The sequence below is a fragment of the Notolabrus celidotus genome, chromosome 20 (genome assembly GCF_009762535.1).
Source record: "Notolabrus celidotus isolate fNotCel1 chromosome 20, fNotCel1.pri, whole genome shotgun sequence".
Classification (NCBI taxonomy): domain Eukaryota; kingdom Metazoa; phylum Chordata; class Actinopteri; order Labriformes; family Labridae; genus Notolabrus; species Notolabrus celidotus.
The window spans coordinates 29284897-29306044 of NC_048291.1; the positions used below are offsets into that span (position 1 = coordinate 29284897).

At 43.4% G+C, this 21148-nt stretch overlaps 3 protein-coding genes across 7 annotated transcripts in view; 1 reads left to right on the forward strand and 2 right to left on the reverse strand.

Moving 5' to 3' along the window:
• The window catches only part of LOC117831990 (phosphoribosyl pyrophosphate synthase-associated protein 1), a 58825-nt gene that overhangs the window by 15637 nt on the left and 22040 nt on the right, over positions 1–21148 (forward strand). The window contains exon 11 of one of the 4 annotated variants that reach the window (XM_034710928.1): positions 16343–16902. The exons of 1 other annotated variant lie outside the window; for it this stretch is intronic. The gene's annotated coding sequence lies outside the window, so the exon portion shown is untranslated. Of the gene's footprint in view, positions 1–792; positions 2466–6869; positions 7093–16342; positions 16903–21148 lie in introns of those variants that run through there. 2 more of the 4 variants (XM_034710925.1, XM_034710926.1) reach the window with 2 other exon arrangements.
• Positions 112–1264, reverse strand: LOC117831993 (ras-related protein Rap-1b-like). Its single transcript, XM_034710931.1, has one exon. The coding sequence runs from the start codon at positions 1108–1110 to the stop codon at positions 472–474; it is 639 nt and encodes a 212-aa protein (XP_034566822.1). The 5' UTR covers positions 1111–1264; the 3' UTR covers positions 112–471.
• On the reverse strand, positions 15731–21119 carry LOC117831991. Of its 2 annotated transcripts, none has more exons than XM_034710929.1 (3): positions 20751–21119; positions 18535–18846; positions 15731–16674 (listed from the first exon to the last, which is right to left on the reverse strand). In XM_034710929.1, the coding sequence occupies exons 1-3, from the start codon at positions 20821–20823 to the stop codon at positions 16334–16336; spliced, it is 726 nt and encodes a 241-aa protein (XP_034566820.1). In that variant the 5' UTR covers positions 20824–21119; the 3' UTR covers positions 15731–16333. The 2 variants fall into 2 exon arrangements, with proteins under 2 accessions (XP_034566820.1, XP_034566821.1); XM_034710930.1 differs by lacking the exon at positions 20751–21119 and adding an exon at positions 18981–19174.

Sequence of the window (21148 nt, forward strand, 5' to 3'; positions counted from 1 at the left end):
GGTGTAGAAAAGTTTTTATTTATATCAAAAGAAGCAGTGAATAATAAAACATCAGACATGTTTATGGCAAAACAGAAATATAAATGACATTTTTAAACATCATCACATGATTTTATTGTGCAACATAATATTTAATATATTTTAAAGTTCACATAGAGCTGCAGTTTAAATCTCATAAACAGACTGATGCATGAATGAACATCACTTCACATATTTGCATGTTTTCTTACAGCAACAAGTTTCACACACATGAAGAAGAGCTGGAGCAGAGATCTAACTCCACGTGGTCGCTTCTTTTTTACATTCACAGTAACAAGTGTTCACATTCCTCTCCTCTGATGCTCGACCACGTCCCTCTGTGTCTGCAGCATCATGTGTCCGTCTGTGTGTTTGATGCTTTCAGCTTCAACACCTCTAACTCCCTGTTTCTCCTTCAGTCTCAGTTCTCTCTCTCTCGTGTCCACTCTGTCACTACGAGAGGAGGCAGCTGTTGGTCTTGTTCATGTTCAGTCTTTTGTTCCCCTCCTCTGGGAACGTCTCCCGTCTCCGGCTCAGTGCTGGACTCAACCAGCTGGGCAGGTTGGCCTGCTGCAGCAGCTCCCTGAACGCCTCCAGGACGTTCACGTTGTCTTTGGCCGACGACTCCAGGTAGCTGTTGTTCCAGTCCAGCTCCAGCTGAGACAACACGTCCTCGCTGGTCACCTGGCGCTCCTCTTGGCGGTCGATCTTGTTGCCGATGACTACGATAGGCGTGTACTTGTCCTCTTTGACTTCCAGGATCTCGTCCCGCAGACTCTTCACCGCCTCCAGGGACTCGGGGTCGTCCACGGCGTACACCAGGGCGAAGGCGTCGCTGTTCTGGATGGAGAGTTTGCGCATGGCGGGGAAGGAGTAGCTGCCGCTCGTGTCCATGATGTTGATGGTGACTTTGACGCCGCCGACCTTGAACTCCTTCCTGTGGAGCTCCTCCACCGTGCGCCGGTGCTTTGGCTCAAAAGTGTCTTTGAGGAAGCGCTGGATGAGGGCGGTCTTCCCCACGCCAGCTGCTCCCAGAAACACCAGACGCACCTCTGTCTTCTCCTTTGCTTCAAACGACATCCTGCTGCTCATCTCTTCTCGTCTTCTTCAAACTCTTCTTTCTTTCTTCTCTCTGTGTCAGTGTTTCCTCCTCTCAGAGATTCTCAGGGTCTGTTACGGAGCTGACAGCCACGGTGTGTGAGGATCTCTGTCAGGCTGCACGCTGTATTTATGTACCCAGCTGTGTCTTCCCCCTCTTGTGCTCAGCCAATCAGGAGCAGGCTGTTTGTCCCTGAGCCTCTTTGAACTTGCAGAAGCAAGAAAATCAAACAAAGTGAGAGACACAGAAGAGTTTCTTTTCTCTCTTTGTGCAAAACAAACTTTTCAGAAAATCCTCCCTTATTAACCCGCATTTCAGACTCTCCTATCTTTGTTTGCCGTGCAACAAAAGGTTTGCTTTGAACAGAAAAACACAGGAGATAACTTTCCAGGTTGCATTTAAAATTGAATGCATTTCTTTAAGGTTTAAATCCCTGCACCACTCTCTTCATTTCTGATAGATTCACAGATAAACCGTCTTGATGGCAAAGTAATTCAACTTACAGTGACGAAACTGCATTATTAAAAACTGATTGAAGCCACAAAATCTTAAGAAAATCCTCCTTTAACTAAAATGATGGAAGTTATTTATATTTAACCCTTTAATGTGCAGAAATCTGAAGAGTATCAGGTAGTTTTGATTGCGAACACAAACTTCTTCCTCCACCAGGAACATTTTTCTTTGCATGAAAGACACACGACTGTAACTTTCATTATTTATCATCTTTAATGATCTTAATGCTCTGAACTTCGTCCACCTGAAGATGAAGATCAGGTGTAATGATTGGAAGCTCCTGCTCTGAAGATGCTAAAGAAACTAGCAGAGGGGAAATCTGCTCTCAGATTTTTATATCACTTAGGGCCTGTTTCCACTTGCAGTGTTTTTTTGCACTGGTACCTCAATTTCAGAGCGTCTCTCACAAGTCGTCTCACGGCACTCCCTCTCCTCTCACCGCTTCAAAATGTTCTGAATGCTTCATAAACTTATAAAAGGAAACTTTGCAAAGCAGATGATGGTGTGCATGCAGCCTGTTAGAGTCGCTCCTCTTCTTTCTGATTTTTCTTCTTTCTTCATCAAACTTCCTCTGATTTTTCTCTGGCAGTTTCATGACGTTGTGACCTCTTTTGGCCTTCTGTTGGTGAGAGTTGTGGACTCTTGCCGGGCGACCCCTGCTTTGTTTTTGTTTTTACTTCATGCTCAGCTGGTTGAGCTGAAGCCGACCGGCTCATCTGCATTTATTTACCACATAGCTTATTACTGTATTTGTATAACTTATTGTGTATAGGAGCAACTGTAAAGACTGAATTTCCTCCCCTGGGATAAATAAAGTATTTATGATTCTGATTCTGATTCATACGCCACGCCCCCTTTTGGTTTTGATCAGCCAATGAGGAAGAAGCAAAGCTGAGGAGTGTATTTTAACATGAGAGCGCTGATGCCTCGTGACAAACCTCTGCTAGACTGGAGGGCGTTTTTGAGCTTAGGATGCTGAGCGCCTGAGACGCTGGAGTGCATCAGTTTTGCGCTGCAAGAGCAACAAACTCAGAGAGTGGAGACAGGCCCTAAAGTAGAAAAAGATGCATTCATTTGTTCAGTTACTCAGTTTGAATGAAATATCCAAACTTAACCATCAACTCCAAAGCCTTCTGATGCAACTTATCCTGTGATACGACGTTAAAATATATTCCTGGTGCAGTTGCTACCTTCATTTTTGATTCTATATTACATAATCAATGTTCTCCCATGAACACTGATCTGACAGCAGAGGAGGCAGCCTCAGTGTCTCCGCGTGAAACTCAGCTCACATGTCAGAGCTCCGCGGAGGCAGGGACACACGTTCTGTTCCCGCGCTCCTCACTGTCAGGCTGCTGTTTGGATGTTTTCATTACGCCGACTTAATTAAGAACTATTTATACGTGACACACAGAACACGTCGTAACTAATCTTTTAATGGCACACAGCAGACCGTGTGCTCCTGTGTTCTCTCTCAGGATCCCATTACTGCTCCGATTCAAACGTTGGGAGGCTTTTTCATTCAGATCAGCTCACAGAGAAAAAGTAATGTGACATTAAATCATCATTATCAGATCTCTCACGTGGCCTTTGTGTACGGACTTGTTGCTACGATACGTCTGAACCCATTACCGGGGTCTGAAAGGGATTCACGGGAGGAACTGTGCACCTTGGTGGAGCCGTCATTCACCTCAGAGTCAAGCTGTTCAGCGTGAGTGGAAGTGGACAGTAATGGGGCTCATGGTAGCATATTTCACTCACCTCACAGTGTGTGATTAAAATAAGAGCCTGTGTTTATCCAGGTGTGTATAATCCGATAATTGACCTGCAGAGCATTCGCCTCGACCCTTCGGCTTCATCTCTATTTTTAGAATCTACCTGGAAATGCTCTGAATACGAGGGCTGAGATTTCAGTATGAGAGGTGTTCTGTTTTCTTATCAGCAGGCTTTGTTGCATGCAAGGAAACAACGCATGTGAGGAGCAAACAGCACAATCAGCTGTTGTGATATTTTATCATCTACTTATCTGCATGCATGTGCAGCAAACACTCAACCTGAGGGATGGATCTGCTTCTTGCTGTTTGCAAAAACCAGTCAGCCTTCAGATTTCCAGACCGTCTGAGGAGCATCAGCATCGTGTGATCGGACCTCACACATTTTGAAGTTTGTTTTCTCCTCTTGAGGACAGACTTGACAAAACTTGCAATTTTACACTGAGCAAAATTATAAACACAACACTTGTTTTTGCTCCCATGTTTCATGAGCTGAACTCAAAGATCTAAGACTTTTTCTACGTTCACTAAAGGACTATTTCTCTCAAATGTTGTTTATATCTCCTTTGCCCAGATAATCCATCCACCTCACAGGTGTGGCTTATCAAGAGGCTGATTAGACAGCATGATTATTACACAGGTGTGCCTCTGGCTGGCCTCAATAAATGAAGTTAAGGGGTTAACTTAATTTCGGGAGCAGGACCACACCTAAACCACACCCTCAATCACCTGACAAGCCTACTCCAACCGTTTCCTTTCTCTACTCCACTTAACCTTCTTCCTTATCCCCTTCTAATCAACCCGTGCTCGCCTCTTCTATGCCCTTGTCCACTTCCAGGTACAACCCGAGTCAAGATCAGCTCTGGCACGATAACGCTGAGACGGAACCCCCATCCAGGGTCTCCTTCTGCTGGGCCACACTATGCACAATAACTCATTAAATGTTCAAACTCTAACATGTGCAGTTTTATCACACAGAACAATGCCACAGATGTTTCAGGTTGTGTGGGAGCGTGCAGTCGGCATGCTGACTGCAGGAATGTCCACCAGAGCTGTCGCCCGTGAATTGAATGTACATTTCTCTACCATATGCTGTCTCCAAAGGACTTTCAGAGAAATATCTACATGGAAAAAGTCTTAGATCTTTGAGTTCAGCTCATGAAAAATGTGAGCAAACACAAAAGTGTTGTGTTTTTATTTTGGTTCAGTGTACTTTCTGCAACCTTGCATCGTGTTGTTTGCAAAATTAAGACCAGTGCAATCTCATAAATCACAAAAACACAGTTTATTTTTTGCTTTAAAGCCTCTTTGACCTGCTGTTTACAGCGAAACTGAGACTCACAAGTGGTGCTCCTCCCGAGAGATGACAGTATTCATTGTGCAAACTTATCATACTTGATCTGAACACGTGGTTACTTCTCAAACTTGCTTATAAACATCAGCTCACAGGATACAAGGTGTGTGCAGGAAGTTGCTTATACTACCGCCGGCTGCACCGGAAATCCTAAAGACATAGAGGCGTCGGACGGGTTCAGAGATTGCTCTCCACTCGGTCAGCTTGCATTGCATCGAGCCTGAGCCGATATTCATACTTGAAAGAATAATCCCGTACCTGTGATCATGGTTTGATTCTGCACAGATATTATCTCTGCTGAGAACTTGCAGTGTTTCTTTCACAGTTTCAGCAAGCTCTGTTTCAAATCTCCTCTGATGGAGCTGGATTTCTCTCTGTGCACCAACATTAACTCAGGACAAGCTGACCTCTGGCCCCCGCTCCCTCTCTGGAGACTTAAAGGGTTTGAAACTGAAGCTCAAGGCCCCAAAGCAATTCCCCACCACCTCTCCGGTTCTTCATTAAACCCAGGTGATAGACAGAGCCAGCAGAGAGAGCAGCTTTCTTACCTGTCAGGACACTTTTAGAGCAAAATAAGGCTGTAATTGATTCAGTCTCTTTGGTCTGGATCCTGGATCTGTACAGGTTTCACATTGAGGCTGCTGAAAGACACTAAAACACTGAAGGTGTCTGCAGGATGTGGATTAGGCCATGCATTGGACGCACTTTTCACGCAGGATGAATAAAACAAACTGAACCTGCGGCTCGTTTCACGGTACATCAGTTGTGAAGGAGTCAGGAGGATATGTCATGAGATAAGTATCTGCTGGATCTGCCAAAGTCAACACCAAGCAGAAGTCAGTTGATAGGTGACATAACCCCTGATAATCTGCAGAGATGCATGTTGAGTCAGATGGTATCTGGGTAATTTGGTTTCGACTGTTTATATAAGACAGGTGATTCAAACAGTCACAGAGGAAGGTCACACGCCCTCAGGACCTCTCTGCTGATCCAGTCTGATGTTTGAACCCTGCTCACAGATTTAAAGAAGCCTGTCGTCGGCATATTGGAAACGCTGACTCAACCTACCTTATGGTTGACCTTGTATGAGGCTGCCCCTCGTTCTGTTCCCCATGCATCATCAGAGCTGTGTGTGTTATTAAAAACTCTGCAGTCTGGACTTGAGGATCTGTTCAGATTGGAGCTAGAACTATACGAGGGAACGTCTTGTTTTTGCACCCAGAAGCACCACAGGCCGTTATAAAGCCTGACCCAGAAACATGGCACCCTGCTGTAAAGTCATCTGATCTTTACGGCTCGGGCTAAGTGAGCAGTTTAAGAACGGTGCACTCCAGAGGAGTCTGAACAGACACAGGATCTGCACACTTTGTTTGGCGCCTCAGCAGGATATTAATCCTGTTAGATTGGTTTGCAGAATACGAGAGAACAACTTGTTCCAAATAATCTACACATGAATCAGATGATTTGTACACTTTGTACACTTTGCTCTCATTACTTTAAGGAGGATCAACAGTTACTGTCACATCACCTGACACAGATGCAACACCCCAGTCTGATTCTGCAGACTGTTAAATCACCTGTCTGCTGTAGAGGAGACGATGATGTGATGGCCTGGAGGAGCAATTATTTACAATCTAACCACAGCTCTACCTGCGGGGTTCAGCCTCAGCATGTTCACAGGCTGTGGGATAAGGAAGGCAGCATGCTCTCCAGAACTTTGAATTAAAACATTGATACACCTGATTATTTGGATGCATTGTTTTCGCCTGTATTTCAGCAGACAGCAGCGCACTAGATTCTTGTCCTCGCTCTTAATCCGTCCTTTTCTTTCGGCGGCTTTGTGACTTTGGGCTTCGTGCAGGTTGTTTTCACCAGTGTGATATCAAACCTCCTCCTCCTCTCTCTTTAACTTTGGCAGATACAGGTCCTCCGTCCTCTGGAACACCATGTCCTGGATAATGAGAGGTGTAGTGGCAGAGGGGGTAGAAGTGGTGACTGGTTTCATTACACCTTCCTGCAGGAGAGGCTGTTTCCTCCGTCACCATGTCGTGTTTCCAAAGTTTACAGCAGAGTCTCTTATTCTGTGTTTGTGTTTTATTTCTGATTCCCTCAGGAATGAATCTGCACTGATATCCTGAGCTCCCTCTGTCATCTCTCTTCTCTGGGTCAGCAGCTGTGTAACAAAGCAGCGGCGTCACATGACCAACGTATTGACCGACTGAAGAGTAGCCTTGAAGCGTGAAACCAGAGGTCGTGTCTGTGCAGAGACTCTCTGTTGGTGTGTGTGCTCCAGGATTTGAAGCAACAGGCGTTAATTAAAGTTTGCATTAATTACAGCGCCCGACTGATTCACTGCTTTATGTTCAAATGTCGGGTCATGACATGATATTTACAGCGGGGACGAGATCGTAGACTGATGGCATATGAATACAGCTATACAACAATGTAATGATGCCACAATGTGGAATATCCCTTTAGTTGTTGCTCTTTATCTTCATATTTAGAGCTGGATCAGGCTTGGACCAGGTCTTAGTTCTGCTGCTATAGGCTTAGACTGACACACTGGGATCCTGTCTTTCCCTCTCTCTCCTCTCTCTGCCTGTCCCTCACTTTAACTCTTCCTGTCCCATTAAAGTTACTAACCATAGACCTTTCTGGAGTCCCTGAGCTCCCTTGTCTCGTAGGTTCCTCTGGATCTCTGCTGTAGATTCCTTTTTTGGGGTCTGTCATTCATCCTTTCCTTCTTTCCTTCTTTCTTTCTCTCTTTTACTCCTCTTTCCTTTTTCCTTTAATTCCTTCTTTTTTTCTTTCATTCCTTCTTTCTTTCTTTCGCTCTCTTTCTTTGTTCGTTCCATGTTTCTTCATCCTTTGTCTCCTTTGTCATCCCGTCCTTTACTTCTGTCTTTCCTTCCCCATTTCTTCTCCTCTTTTTCTTTCTTCTGGTCTCCCTCTCTTCTCTCTTTTCTTAGACCTTTCTGGAGTCCCTGAGCTCCCTTGTCTCGTAGGTTCCTCTGGATCTCTGCTGTAGATTCCTTTTTTGGGGGTCTGTCATTCATCCTTTCCTTCTTTCTTTCTTTCTTTCTTTCTTTCTTTCTTTCTTTCTTTCTTTCTTTCTTTCTTTCTTTCTTTCTTTCTTTCTTTCTTTCTTTCTTTCTTTCTTTCTCTCTCTCTTTCTTCGTTCAATGTATCTTCATCCTTTGTCTCTTTTTCTCATCCCCTCCTTTCCTTCTATCCTTTCCTTCACCATTTCTTCTCCTCTTTTTCTTTCTTCTGGTCTCCCTTCCTTCTCTCTTTTCTTAGACCTTTCTGGAGTCCCTGAGCTCCCTTGTCTCGTAGGTTCCTCTGGATCTCTGCTGCTGTGGACGTGGTCCAGACTCCAGCTGCTACAACTACTACTATCCGTCTCCCCACTATCATCTCTCTCTCTCTTCATCTCCCTCTATCCCTCTCTCCAACACGGTCTCATCAGATGTGTGTCTAACATGAGTCTGGTCCTGCTGGAGGTTTCTGCCTGTTAAAGGAAGTTTGTCCTTGCCACTGTAACTTGCTGAATGCTGCAAAGTGCTCTGCTCATGGTGGATTAAGATGAGATCAGACTGAGTCCTGTCTGGAAGAGGGGACTGGATCTGATCCGGTCTTGATGTTGGGTCTTTGATCATCAAACATTAAGAATAAACTCTTGCACAACATCTAAAAACTTGTATTGTCAGCATATAAATGCAATTTAGGCCACAGAGATTATAGAGAAAGCTGCAAAATACATCCCTACATCCTTGAGTCCAGAATAAACCCCTGACTCTTGATATCTGAACTCAAATTGCAGCTTCATACCAAAACCAACCCAATCCTGTGAAAGCAGACCCCAAAGAGAGCTTCTCCCATCCTCTAAGGCCGCTGCAGACACTCCGTGCTCCAGTGTGCTCATTACTGAAGCTCACAGATTCCCAAGCGTCCTTTTAAAGGGTGTCAGACACATCAGGGTGCAGTCTGCAGCCAGCGCTCCTTTAATTGGGACATGGGCTTCCTCGCTCCCCTCCGGTTCACTGCTCGTCTTTTCGTGTCCTCGCTGAGAGCCGTGATGCAGCGCAGAGTTTCTTTATTAACCTTATTAAACAGGAGCGCAGATCCTGCTCTGCACCTCACCTCCGCTTTCATAATCTGTGTAAACACATGTTATTGTTGAGCGAGGCGTTCCTGCTCCTCCGCAGTGATTGAACCTTGTGATGCTGGTATTGAGTCGTGGAGATGGAGACCCGGAGGAGAGGAAGTGTTCCTGAAACTCTCCAAATTACAGATTTATTCTGAGAACAACGACACGACTCCATGGCGACGGTGTGAAGCTGTAATAAGAAGCAGCATGGATTCTCACTCGGTGGTAGATTCCTTGGAGCGTGAAGTAGGCGTAGTTAGAATATCTGTTTTATTATTGACCCATTTGACCCAGTTTCATATCTCCAACCTTTACTCACATTTACCTCTGAGGGACTTTATGCCTCATATATCATGTCAGCCGCCGTCTGTTCAGAACTGTATGTTCTCTGTATGTTCTACAGGCTGCTGGAGGGTCATGTAGGTGAAGCTGTTCTGGAGGGTCACTGCCTTTGGGTTCAGGTTAGGTACAGCATGATCATTGGGTCGATTTTAGCAAAGTCCTGATTGTCAGTTTTTCCTGCAGTGTTTTCCTGAGAGTGATTTTACTCCCTCTGATCTTCTTGCAAGACGGTCGAGGCTTCACTGATTTTAAATCATGAGTTCCAGTCGCTAGTCTTGAGGTTGCTTCTGCACATGCTTTAGCTGAACCAGCCACAACTCGACCTGATTATTCCTTCATCTCCATGGTCCAATCTATGCATGGAAGAAGATCTTCTGCAGTCTCCATGATCCCATCGCAGTAAAGGAAAACACCTAGGGCAGGATAAATGCATGAGTAATTCTCTGCATAAATCAGGATGCTTACTGCGGCCTTCTTATAAAAAGCCATCGGCAGTATGGAAATGAGAAGAGCTCATGGAGCTTCATCAAGACCCTAAGAGAACCAGTGATATCAGGACATGACAAACAAGTGGAGCTAAAGGTGAAGGGTGTGTGCAACCCTGAGAAACCTGGAGTCAGAAATGTTGAAGATGATTGTTTTACAGAAGGATGAAAAAGGAAAAAGCTGCTGAAGAGTCCAAAACAAATACAGCGATGGAAATGTGCTGCAAAGGAGGAAAACCAGAAAAAATGAGCAACTGAAAGGTGCTGCATTTTATGTCATCAACGTAAGGGCTCCAGGCCTGTAGGGGGCGCTAAATGAGAATCTTTAGGACTGTCAGCAACCTTATAGAAATGGGAATATTTAGCTTTATTAGCAGTCAGATTCTAGGTTGAAACATTCCCATGCTCACAGTGAAATTCCAGAAACGATGGTGGCCTTCAAGGACAAGAAGGTCCTTGCATGCTAACATGATCCTCCATTTCTTAAGTTTTCACTATCAAAACTTTTGCACAACAAAAAACACTCTCCTCTCCTCCTATGCCAACTTCATCTAATCAGTGCATCCTCAGCAGACACCTTCGAACCACTGGAATTGTTCTAATTTCTTTATTCTTTTCCTAACCCTAACAAATCACAAATTTTGGGTCTTGAAACTCAGAAACTCACCAAGCTTGTCTCATGCATCCGGCCTTGTGTTTTGATAGCTTGATATTTTATGGGTTACATGCAGGACTTTCCCAACATGGCTCCATAGTGCCCTCTTAAATTTTCATTAGGGGTCCCCACAGAGATGACTTTCATTTATGAAATTTGGTAGGCATACATGTCTTGATGAGATCTCCAAAAAAGCCTCTAGAAGCCCGACTCTACCTCCAACAGGAAACCCAACATTTTGAATCAAGCAACAAAAAGAAGTTGTTTCTGTCCGTCTCCAGAGTCGTACTTTGAGTAATTCCTCCTGGTTAAAGTTAAATCTAGCTTACAGCTGGACTCGACCTTGATGAATGAATACTGTGTTATTAATTGTACATTAGAGACATGATATGTCCGTCGGCTAGCTGTCCATCGTGTGGATGCTGAGATAAAACAGTAATTGTATAAACAGCAGCTCTGGAAACACAATAAGATGTAGCACAACAGCAACAGCTAGAGACTTCTTCCTTGAGCTTTGACTCTCCCGCGTCCTTAGAGAGTTACGCTGTGCAGAGTCGCTTCTTAGCTAACGTACCCGCGGGCAGCAGACGCTCAGAAATCCATCTCCCAGCTGAGTGTGCGTCCTTGAAACTAGTGAGTGGAGCGTCTGAACGAGTTTGACTCCCATACGGCGGCCTTAAAGGGTTTCTGTGGTTGGTGTATCGGTCACACGTTGTTGAACTTGTGGGGCTCTTTGCTGCGTGATCAGTCGGCTTCAGAGTGTTCTCTGTGTGGTGTCATCAGACCAAGACTAAAGCCCAAGATCCACAGGATGCGTCGCGTTACGTTACGGCTGCGCCGCGCACATCGCAGCAAATAGGTTCCCATTCAAGTCAATGCTCTAGAGTCCACAGGGCGCGCTGCGGCGCGTCTCAGCTCCGTCTCTGGAGCGTTCCGCCGCGCCGCTCTGCCAGAGATACGCGGGGAGTCTATTTTCGCCGCTCCCCGCGCCCAGCACGCGTCAATCTACACAGAAATGATCGAACTATCCCGGAAGTCAGGCACGAGGATCGTATGCAACATCCGCTCACTTTCAAAATAAACACCATGTGCAAACACAAGATCGTAAATTTCACCACTTCTTCAACATTACGTCATAACCTGTGGCATCGGGCCAGACGTCAGTCTCAAAAGATATCCGACACCATGGACGAGGAAAAGTTTATACTGTGTTGTTCTCGCGCGTTTTGGAGTTCTCGAGGGATCTTGAGTTTCCTGCTCCGGAGTGCGCGCCGCTCCAACACGCATCCTATGGACCAGGGCGAAAGCCCCGGGACGGAGCAGAGCCGTGTCGCAGCCGTAACGCGGCGCACACGCATCCTGTGGATTCCCCGAGTAACTCTCCAGGCCAAGTCATCTCTCTCCAAGTCACTGTTTGTGTCATTTACTGAGGTCTAATAAAAGTATGTTTCATCTTCTCTGTATCCATGGAGAGTCACTTTCACAGCCAGACTGAGGAAAGGAAGAAAATGACCCAGATCTATATTTCCTGCTGATCTCTGTATCAAGGTGCAAAGACGTTACGGATTCAATCACAACCAATGTCCTTCCCGGTCCGTTGTTCAGTCCCTTCCACTCAGAAAGTTTGTGATCCACATATGGAACAGATAAGTTAGCTTATGCTTTGAGCTATTTGAGATTAGGTTTCCACATTTCTAATAATACGGTTGGACGATTAATGTGTTTTTTTGACCAGAAGTACCAGGATCTTTTAGTCCCAGGAACTTCTATTCAATGAACTAAATAGTTCCTGTAGCCCACTGCTGTCTGTGTTTTCCAGTGTGGCCTGAAGTCCCATAGAGATAATGCAAATCAATCCAGTGACACATTGAGAAGCAATGAAAGTAATTGCACTACACCTCCACACCAGTAGAGGGCAGTAAGGAGAGAAAGGTTAGCTAACACATGAAGGAGATTCCTCTTGTGCTGTTTTTGATCGTGCTTTAAAAAAGGCGAGTTCTAGAGACAAAGAGGATTCAAAACGTCTGAAACGTTCGACTTAAAGCAAGAAGACGGATTTTAAAGCCGTGTCAGAGATGGGCCGGTGTTCCAGTTTAAAGAGCGACCCTGTGAAGTGGAGACTCTCAGCCGGATGCATCCCTCACAAACGTCTTTAGACGATCATTAAATATCTGATGAGGATATTTGGAGAATAAAAACTAAACTAGTTTGCATTCCCAGGAACTCCCTCTGTGTTTCAACAGCTGTGTAAACGCCACAAACACTGACACGTTCAGCTGAAGGTCTCCAGTTTACAGGGTCACTTTTAAAACCGGAACACCGGGAGGAGAGACGCATTCACACTATCAGGCTCAGAGAAGACCGATGTTCAGGAGTTATGAAACCAAGGGAATCACAGGTGTGTGTGAGGTTATTGTGGACGGAGGGGGAAATAAAAACACTGAGGGTACTCGTTCAGCATTCCAGGCCCCGCCCCAAAGTCCCTGGACCTTTGGGAAGTACTACCCCCCCTCCCTAGTCCCTGCTGTGGAAAAGCACCCTTAGTTTATACCTTGTCCTTAAAATCACGTGTAGTTTGAGGACTTGTTATGTAAAATGTAAACACTGCTGAAGAAGTTGAAATGAAGTGAATTAATTACCCGCCCACCAGAGTCGACCTTTGACCTTTTATATAATACTCGTCTTCAGGGTCTGTTTGGTGATGAATCCGACGAGGCTCTAAAGATAATTAATAACAGAGACGTCTGTATGGTTAACATCTTGAAGCACATTCTGTCCTCTGCAGGAGGAAAAAATATTCCTCAGCTTGTTGTTGTTGTGAAGGTTTCCTTCAAGGTTCCCTCCGTCCTCAAGCACAATACATAACTTCAGGCTTTAACAACCACAGTCACATTTCATCTGTGTGAGGGAATCACAGGAAGCAGAGACGTGCAAGTATTCACCTTCATGTCAAACTAGCTCTTTATTATTACAGTTTAAATATCAATTAAACTTTACTATGGATGTACATGAAGAGTAATAACACCTGAATGCTTCAGACTGTTCTACCTGTGGAGCAGTGTGAGAAACTCAAAGTGTTCTTTCCTCTATAAGAGGAGCAAAGACTGCAGAGTCTGAGGGTTTCATTCCAGCAGAGTCGACCTGTGATGGAACAAAGAGGATTTTCATAAATGTGCACATCTTTACTTTGATCCTTACAAGTTGTCACCGTGGCAACAGTCAAGTGAAGTTGTGTAAGCATCAAAATTATAAATGCTCATTCTTTGACATCCACGACATTCAAGAAGCAACAGATCAAAACATGTCACCGTGTGACAGGGGCATATCTATCTATCTATCTATCTATCTATCTATCTATCTATCTATCTATCTATCCAACCATCCAGCTATCTATCTATCTATCTATCTATCTATCTATCTATCTATCTATCTATCTATCTATCTATCTATCTATCTATCTATCTGTCTGTCTGTCTATCTATCTATCTATCTATCTATCTATCTATCTATCTATCTATCCAGCTATCTATCCAGCTATCTATCTATCTATCTATCTATCTATCTATCTATCTATCTATCTATCTATCCTAAATCCATCCATTCATCCGTTTGTCATTCTATCAATTCATTTACCCATTAATACTTCCATTGATCCATTTATCCATCGATCCTCTCATCCATCCATCTTTAAATCTACCCATTTATCCATTCATCCTTCCATCCATAAATCCATCCATCCTTTCATTCGTCCCTCCGTCCAACCATCCATCCATCCATCCATCCATCCATCCATCCATCCATCCATAAATCCATCCATCCATCCATCCATCCATCCATCCATCCATCCATCCATCCATCCATCCATCCATCCATCCATAAATCCATCCATCCATCCATCCATCCATCCATCCATCCATCCATCCATCCATCCATCCATCCATCCATCCATCCATAAATCCATCCATCCATCCATCCATCCATCCATCCATCCATCCATCCATTCATCCATTCATCCATCCATCCATCCATCCATTCATTCATTCATTCATCTATCAATCCTTCCATCCATCTTTCTATCCACCTGTCCATCTGTCCATTATCCATCCCTCTGTCCCTCTGTCCCTGCAGCAGGTGTATTCTCAGCCTTGTGTCTGTACAGTGAGGTGAGGTGAGGCAGCTGAGCATCTTGGGGATAAAGAACCTGAACATCCAGAGTTACATAAAATAATTGGAGGTTATCTAACCGATGTTCGATGTTTACTGCTCCAGAGACGGAGCTGAACTCTGCTGTCAATCTGAAACATTTCCTGACTCCTGGTTACATTTCCTGTTCCCTATTAAAGTTGAAGACCTGCACAAAATAATGACCACTGTCATTATCCTTCAGCCGGCAGCTGGGTGGAAATAATGGATGTCTTTAGATTGAACGGGGGAACTTTGAAGACACAGGCGTGAAACATAAACAGAGTGCAGTGCTGTAACATGGATCTGTACCCGGCAGACATGGTGACCCAATTTAAGCATGAAGGGTTTAAAGTTGACCTAAATCCATAGAAAGAGCATTCTTCACTACCTCACTATCATCGTGCAGCGTGTGAGGATAGAGAGATGAGCTTCAAGTACCAGGATGTAAACACGTGCTGTAAAGATCGGCTCTTTGAATGGGTGTGTGTGTGGTTTCTGGGGCTTCTGGAGCCAGCCTCAAGTGGAGGCTGGAGGAACTGCAGTTTTTAGGGCATCAGCTTCATTTCTCACGGTCTGAGCCTGACCCATCAGAATGAAGACTGTAATATTTAAATGTTCCTGCTCTCCTGTTTGTTGATTTCACATCGGTCTCACTCGCTCAGTCTCTGGCCAACAGCTCAAGTGTTTTTATTCTGTCTAACCTGACAGCATGCAGAGTTTCTACTCTCAAAGAAAGGATTGTGAGCTCTCACCTTGATGCCATCCCTGAGTCTAATGCAGGAGCACGGTTACTGCTCTTGACCTTTACTTCTTTCTCTTACACAAATAGCTCCTGTTTGTGTAACTGTCTCTGCTGCAGACACGTGAGAGTGTAATTGTGTAACACCTCACCTGCACATAGCCTTGCTTGTTTACTTGCTCAGTTCAGTCTGTTGATATCAACAGCAATTTACCTCATTGCTGGAAGTTATTACTGGAGACTTGTCTTTTATTCTAGCTTGTCTTATCCAGAAATGTCAAACTGAAGTCGTGTGAGCTGGAGGTTTTATCAGTTTCACAATCTTTGAATCTCAAACCAAACTGAATTAGAAGCTGAACCTGTGTGTGATTTTCAAACCCTGTTATATCACTAAATAATAAAGCAGACAACACAACACGAGGTGGAGCTCCATTTTTATTGTTCCTGACATGAGAAACCTGAGGTGGCATGCCCAGACAACCCTGAAGCAGAAAGGTTTGCACAGTGCGAAGTGTGCAAACGTCTCACCTTGCAAAATAAAACCACCTCTCAGCAGACGGGTATCACACCGTGTTCTCATGATATCAATGTGAATGTGGCCTTAATCCTGTGCAGTACGTATAGCCCCTATTTAATCCCTCTATTGCATTTTAGTTTCTCAGATTTTTCAAATCCCCTTCTGAGTTACTTTAATCTCATTCATATGAAACATGCACATGTAGATGAATGTAGCAGCTGGAGACCTCAGTTAAAGCAAATGCAACATGCAAAGGTGTGTCGAGTCAGGAGTCAGTGCTCTTGCAAGGAAAGGCTGCCTCCTTCTGGACAAAAGGTTGAACTACAAAAATCCATTTCCAGCAACTAAAGCAAGACAGAGCATCACATGTAGAAACATCTTTACCTGCAAAGTCCCCAAAAACTCTGCATGCATGAAAGTTTCAAAGAATGTGAATATAAGAAGCAACAAAAACAAAACTCTCTCCTGTCTGCAGAACACTTCATTCTTCTTTCTTTTCCCTTTTCATGTCAGAAATTTCACCAACAGGATTTCCAACATCACACAAATCCACTGTTCTTTGAGCATGGATCCAGATGAAGTCATTTCCAGGGTTTGGCAGAGTGGAGTTTCATCATGAGTTGTCATTAAACAGCATCTATAAGGCCGGCTGATATTCCTGTCCTCCAGCTGTGCTGTGCTGTGTAAATCATACAGTAAACTATCTTCAGATGAAAACTCTGTTAAACCAGACTCAATCACAGTGTCTCCCTGGAACCAACTGATGACCTGGATGGGGGTAATGTTGAAGAACCAACACGTGGTGTGAGTGCTGTTCATGGAGTAGTTGGAGTTTCGTACACAGTCTGCAAGAATCAGAAAAAAAGACAGAAAATCAGTCACTCAGAGAGTTTACAGACTGTTCCAGACCAGATTGAAATGCTTTGTAACTTCCTCTTGGTGTAACCAGGGGTGCAGCTCGCTCGGCTGGTAGTGAAGCTTCCCCCAAAGCATCTGCCCCCTGGTGGCTGGCTGCAGTATAGGTCACAAACTCTGTCTCCCCCATTCATTTAAATAGAGCTGCTATTATTTGACTTTTTTGTGTTCAAGGCCTCTTTTTTTCTTCTTCGTTAGTTATTAGAGGTTAAAAAACAGGGTTTCACTTCCTGTTTACTTTGATTGACAGCTGCTGTAGAGAGAAACTCATGTCTATTGTCAAAAGATGCCAGCAAAGGATTTACCTGCTGAGGAAGCTGAACTCTTTTAATGTCAGGAAGAGGATTTTAAGTCACTTTTATTGTTCTTTTATTGAAACCTTTAACCTTTTCTTTTATCTGCTGGTTCGAGGGCTTACCCATCAGAGAGAGGAACAGCCTGCAGAGCATTAGAACAGTTTGCTCCAAGATCACAGGAACTAAACAGAGACTTGTGTTCCCTCTGGGAGAACCAGGTGCTGAAGAAACCATTACATGTCCTTCACACCGATTTTGTACTGATGCCTTCAGCTCGCAGTTTTCATGCACCCGTGAGGAGAACTAACCGGTATTCAAAGTCTTTTATCCCGTCTGCTCTCAGGCTTTTAAACTCAGACGGCAGTCCTTTAGTCATTTTAAATAACATTGGTATGACAAGAGATTATATTGTCTTTAAATCATTGTCGTATTTTACTGTTATTTATTACATTAACTCATTGCCGTCCTCCACAGACCCTCTGGTCCCATGTACAGACCCGGTGCTTGACTTGTGATTGTAGCATGTCTATATGATGGATGTGTTGTAGATGTTAAATGTTGTATGGTAAGCTATAAATGAATTGCCCTTCTTGGGATCAATAAAGTTGTCTGAATCTGAATCTGAAACTCCGTAGGACCTCTGGACGGTACACTGTAGGGTGGAGCTTGTTACCGTAGAAACACAAATTCCCTACTGACTGGCTGCAGAAAATTTTGCAAGATGTCAGCGTTCTGGAACGGGATATTTTGGCTTCAAAACCCTACAATGGGAAAAGGCGGAGCGACGCTGTCCATTATACAGTTTATGGTAACACGTCAAAACTTTAACAGACGCCAATAAAGCCAGTTATTGGCCGGTCAACTCTGCAGAACGACCTTCAAAGAAATAGAAAAATGTGTGTCAAACTGAAGAAAGCAGACATTGGAAGCTCAATTTAAACTGTGAAAGCACATCACAATACTTTGAACATGCACATCTGTAGGAGTCTGGTCGTTCTATCTGCTGTGCTCTCGTACAACTAGACAACAGGCGAAGGAACAGAAGTGATTTGCATAGACATGCATGTAAAACTACTCCCACTCCCACTCCTCCAGTGATTCTGTCTCTTCTTGTGTCAGGTTTTGCTGAGGCGAAGTGACAAACATCAGAGCTAGACTCAGAAACTGTAAAACTGTCTTTATTCTGATCCAAAGAAAACAGGGGGGGCTTTTTATTTTTAACAACAGTTGGTGCTAAGTTCTTCTGGAGCGCTCGCCAAGTTGGTTTTGGTGTTTTTCCGCCTCTTGCTCAAAAGCCATCAAGGACGTGTTGTAAACAGCTAAAACTCCAGCTATATGTGAGATATAAAGATAAAGAGCACAACAACACCTGATGTCTGACACCACAACCCAGACCTTAGGGGATATCTGAAGTACTGAAGCTGAAAGTTGGAGGCATACTTAAAAAACGAAAGGTACAGAGGAAGAACATTGAAACATATAAAGTGAACTCACAGTCTACAGACACCAGCGTTTTGGACTCCTTTACTCCAGCAGTGGTGCGTATTTTGCAGAGGTGTTCGAACTCCATGCTCGGCATCACGTTGGTGAGAGTCAGAATGAGCTTGTTTGGGGGACTGAATTCACACGGACCGTTCATTTGAGGATTGCCTTCTTCATATTTGCACAAAGTTTTCCCGTTGTTCATCCACATAAAAGATTTGATATCCATCTGGCGTGATGAGTTGGCCTCACAGGTCAGTGTGATGGTGTCTCCACACCGTGCGGTCACAGAGGGAACGGTGTGCAGCTCCAGAGCTTCACTGACTGCAGATCAGAGAACAGGATGAGTTAGGAAACAGAGATCAGCCTGATGACACGACCTCTAGGAGCCGTCTATTATATTGAAGTATCTAATAGTTCATTGCAATATCCAGGAAACATGTTCGGCACTGGCACACCTTGGCATGCGACTGGCCACACCATAACCCTAAACAATGATGGGCGATCTGTCGGGTCGGGAATCAAGTCGAGACGAAATGAAACTGAGAGTTTTAAGAATGTGTCCTGCCGTGTCTTGTACTGACAGAGCGACGTCTGATGAATCAGCAGCGTGTTTTGGTTAACAGGATGTCAGTCAGATTCTGCTTGTGTCTGCAATATTTATAAGGGCTGCAAAGGGGTGGAGAGTTTCTGGTAAATTTCCATGGGACGTTAAGCTGGGGAATTTGGGAAATATTCCAAATTGGAAACTTTCTATGGGAATTAATGGGAATTAATGGGTATTAATGGAAAAGTATCATATCCAAGCATAACTATTTGTTTTGTTATAAGCAGACATCCATCCAAAATATTACAATTAAAACAGATTTATTTGTAAGTAGAACTTTATCAAGTGTTAAATATTTGATTGAACTATATTTAACTGTACTTCAATCAATCAATCAATCAATCAATCAATCAATCAATCAATCAATCAATCAATCAATCAATCAATCAATCAATCAATCAATCATTCAACCAATCAATCAATCAATCAGACTATCAATCAATCAATCAATCAACCAATCAATCAATCAATCAATCAACCAATCAATCAATCAATCAATCAATCAATCAATCAATCAATCAATCAATCAATCAATCAGACTATCAATCAATCAATCAATCAATCAATCAATCAATCAATCAATCAATCAATCAGACTTTCAATCAGGCTTTTCATACAATGGTATTGTAACACAAAGTGCTGCACATAAAAACAACTTCAAATAGAATGAATTAAGAAAAAGATCCCACCCCAAACCCACTGTCCTAAGGTTAAGAACACAATTTATGCAACAATAATAATAAAAACAATAAAAATAAAATAAGTAAATAAAATGAAAAAGAAGTTTCTGAACAAACAGAGGAAACGCTCTCATGATATCTTACTGAGGAAACACTGGAGGTAAGATAAGATGTTAAAACTCAACACAGGAAATTAAACTCACCAAAATAAAATACATTTCTAAGATAATAAAACACTAAAATATTAAACCATTAAAAGAACATAAGATGCTATACTTAAATAAATAAGTACATGAATAAATAAAATAGAATAAAAGAGACTCAAATTTGTAATAGATAATAAATAAATTAAACTGTTAAGACTAAAAATTAAACTCAGTTTAAAGTGAGACTAGAAAGGTCGGTCTTGAGTTTGCTTTTAAAAATAGTTATATATATTAAAAGCTTAAATATAATTTAATAAATTCCTTCAATTTATTCCCATGGAATGCTTCCAACTTTGAAACGTCCTGGAATTTTGCATCCCTAATATTAATGCATACATATAATGACTTCATGCCATCCCTGCCTGCACAAGTCAGTACGCAACCCAAGCTGGGCCAACAGAGTAAAGAAGCCTGGACACACCCCTGCTAAGAGCTTTTGGTTCTCTGCAAAGACAGAGGATATTTTCTTTTTATCTTTAAGAAATTAAGAGACCTTAAAAACAGTTTTAATTCATTTTATTGCTGAAAATGTAGAATAGATTTAATTGATGTCTGTTTTATGACGCTCAAAAAACTCTAAAAATGAAGAAGCAGCTCGCCTGAGTCCTTCAAAATAAAACTGATGTCACCTAGCTGCAATTTTAAAATCCCCGCTTCACAAAACGGGTACAATGAAGCTCCAGCCCTTTAAAGCAGTGGATGATAAACATGTCTGAATGATTAAAAAAGCCTCACCAGCTGTGACAGTGATCAGAAGCAGCCAGATGATGTAAACACCGCCGCTGTATCCCATGACTCTGACCTGCATTGAGATCAACGTGACTCCGTTAGGCGTGCAGCTCGTCTCAGAGAGCTGATACACGAGGTGTGAGAAGTCGTCCTGTTGACCTCTCTGATCTGGAGCAGACGTAGACGTGCGTTTCAAATGTTGTGTTGGAGCTGAAGACACTCTCTGTGAGGACGAGCGTTCACCGTGCTCGTTTATCAGAAACCTCGTGTGGTGTCAGGTTTTTTTCCTTCAGCGTGAGCCGACATGTCCTGGAATGAATGAGTCTGCAGAGCTCGACCCAAACAAAGACCAGAGGCTCCTCTCTTATCCTCCCGTGCACAAAGAACATCCTAACATCTTTATT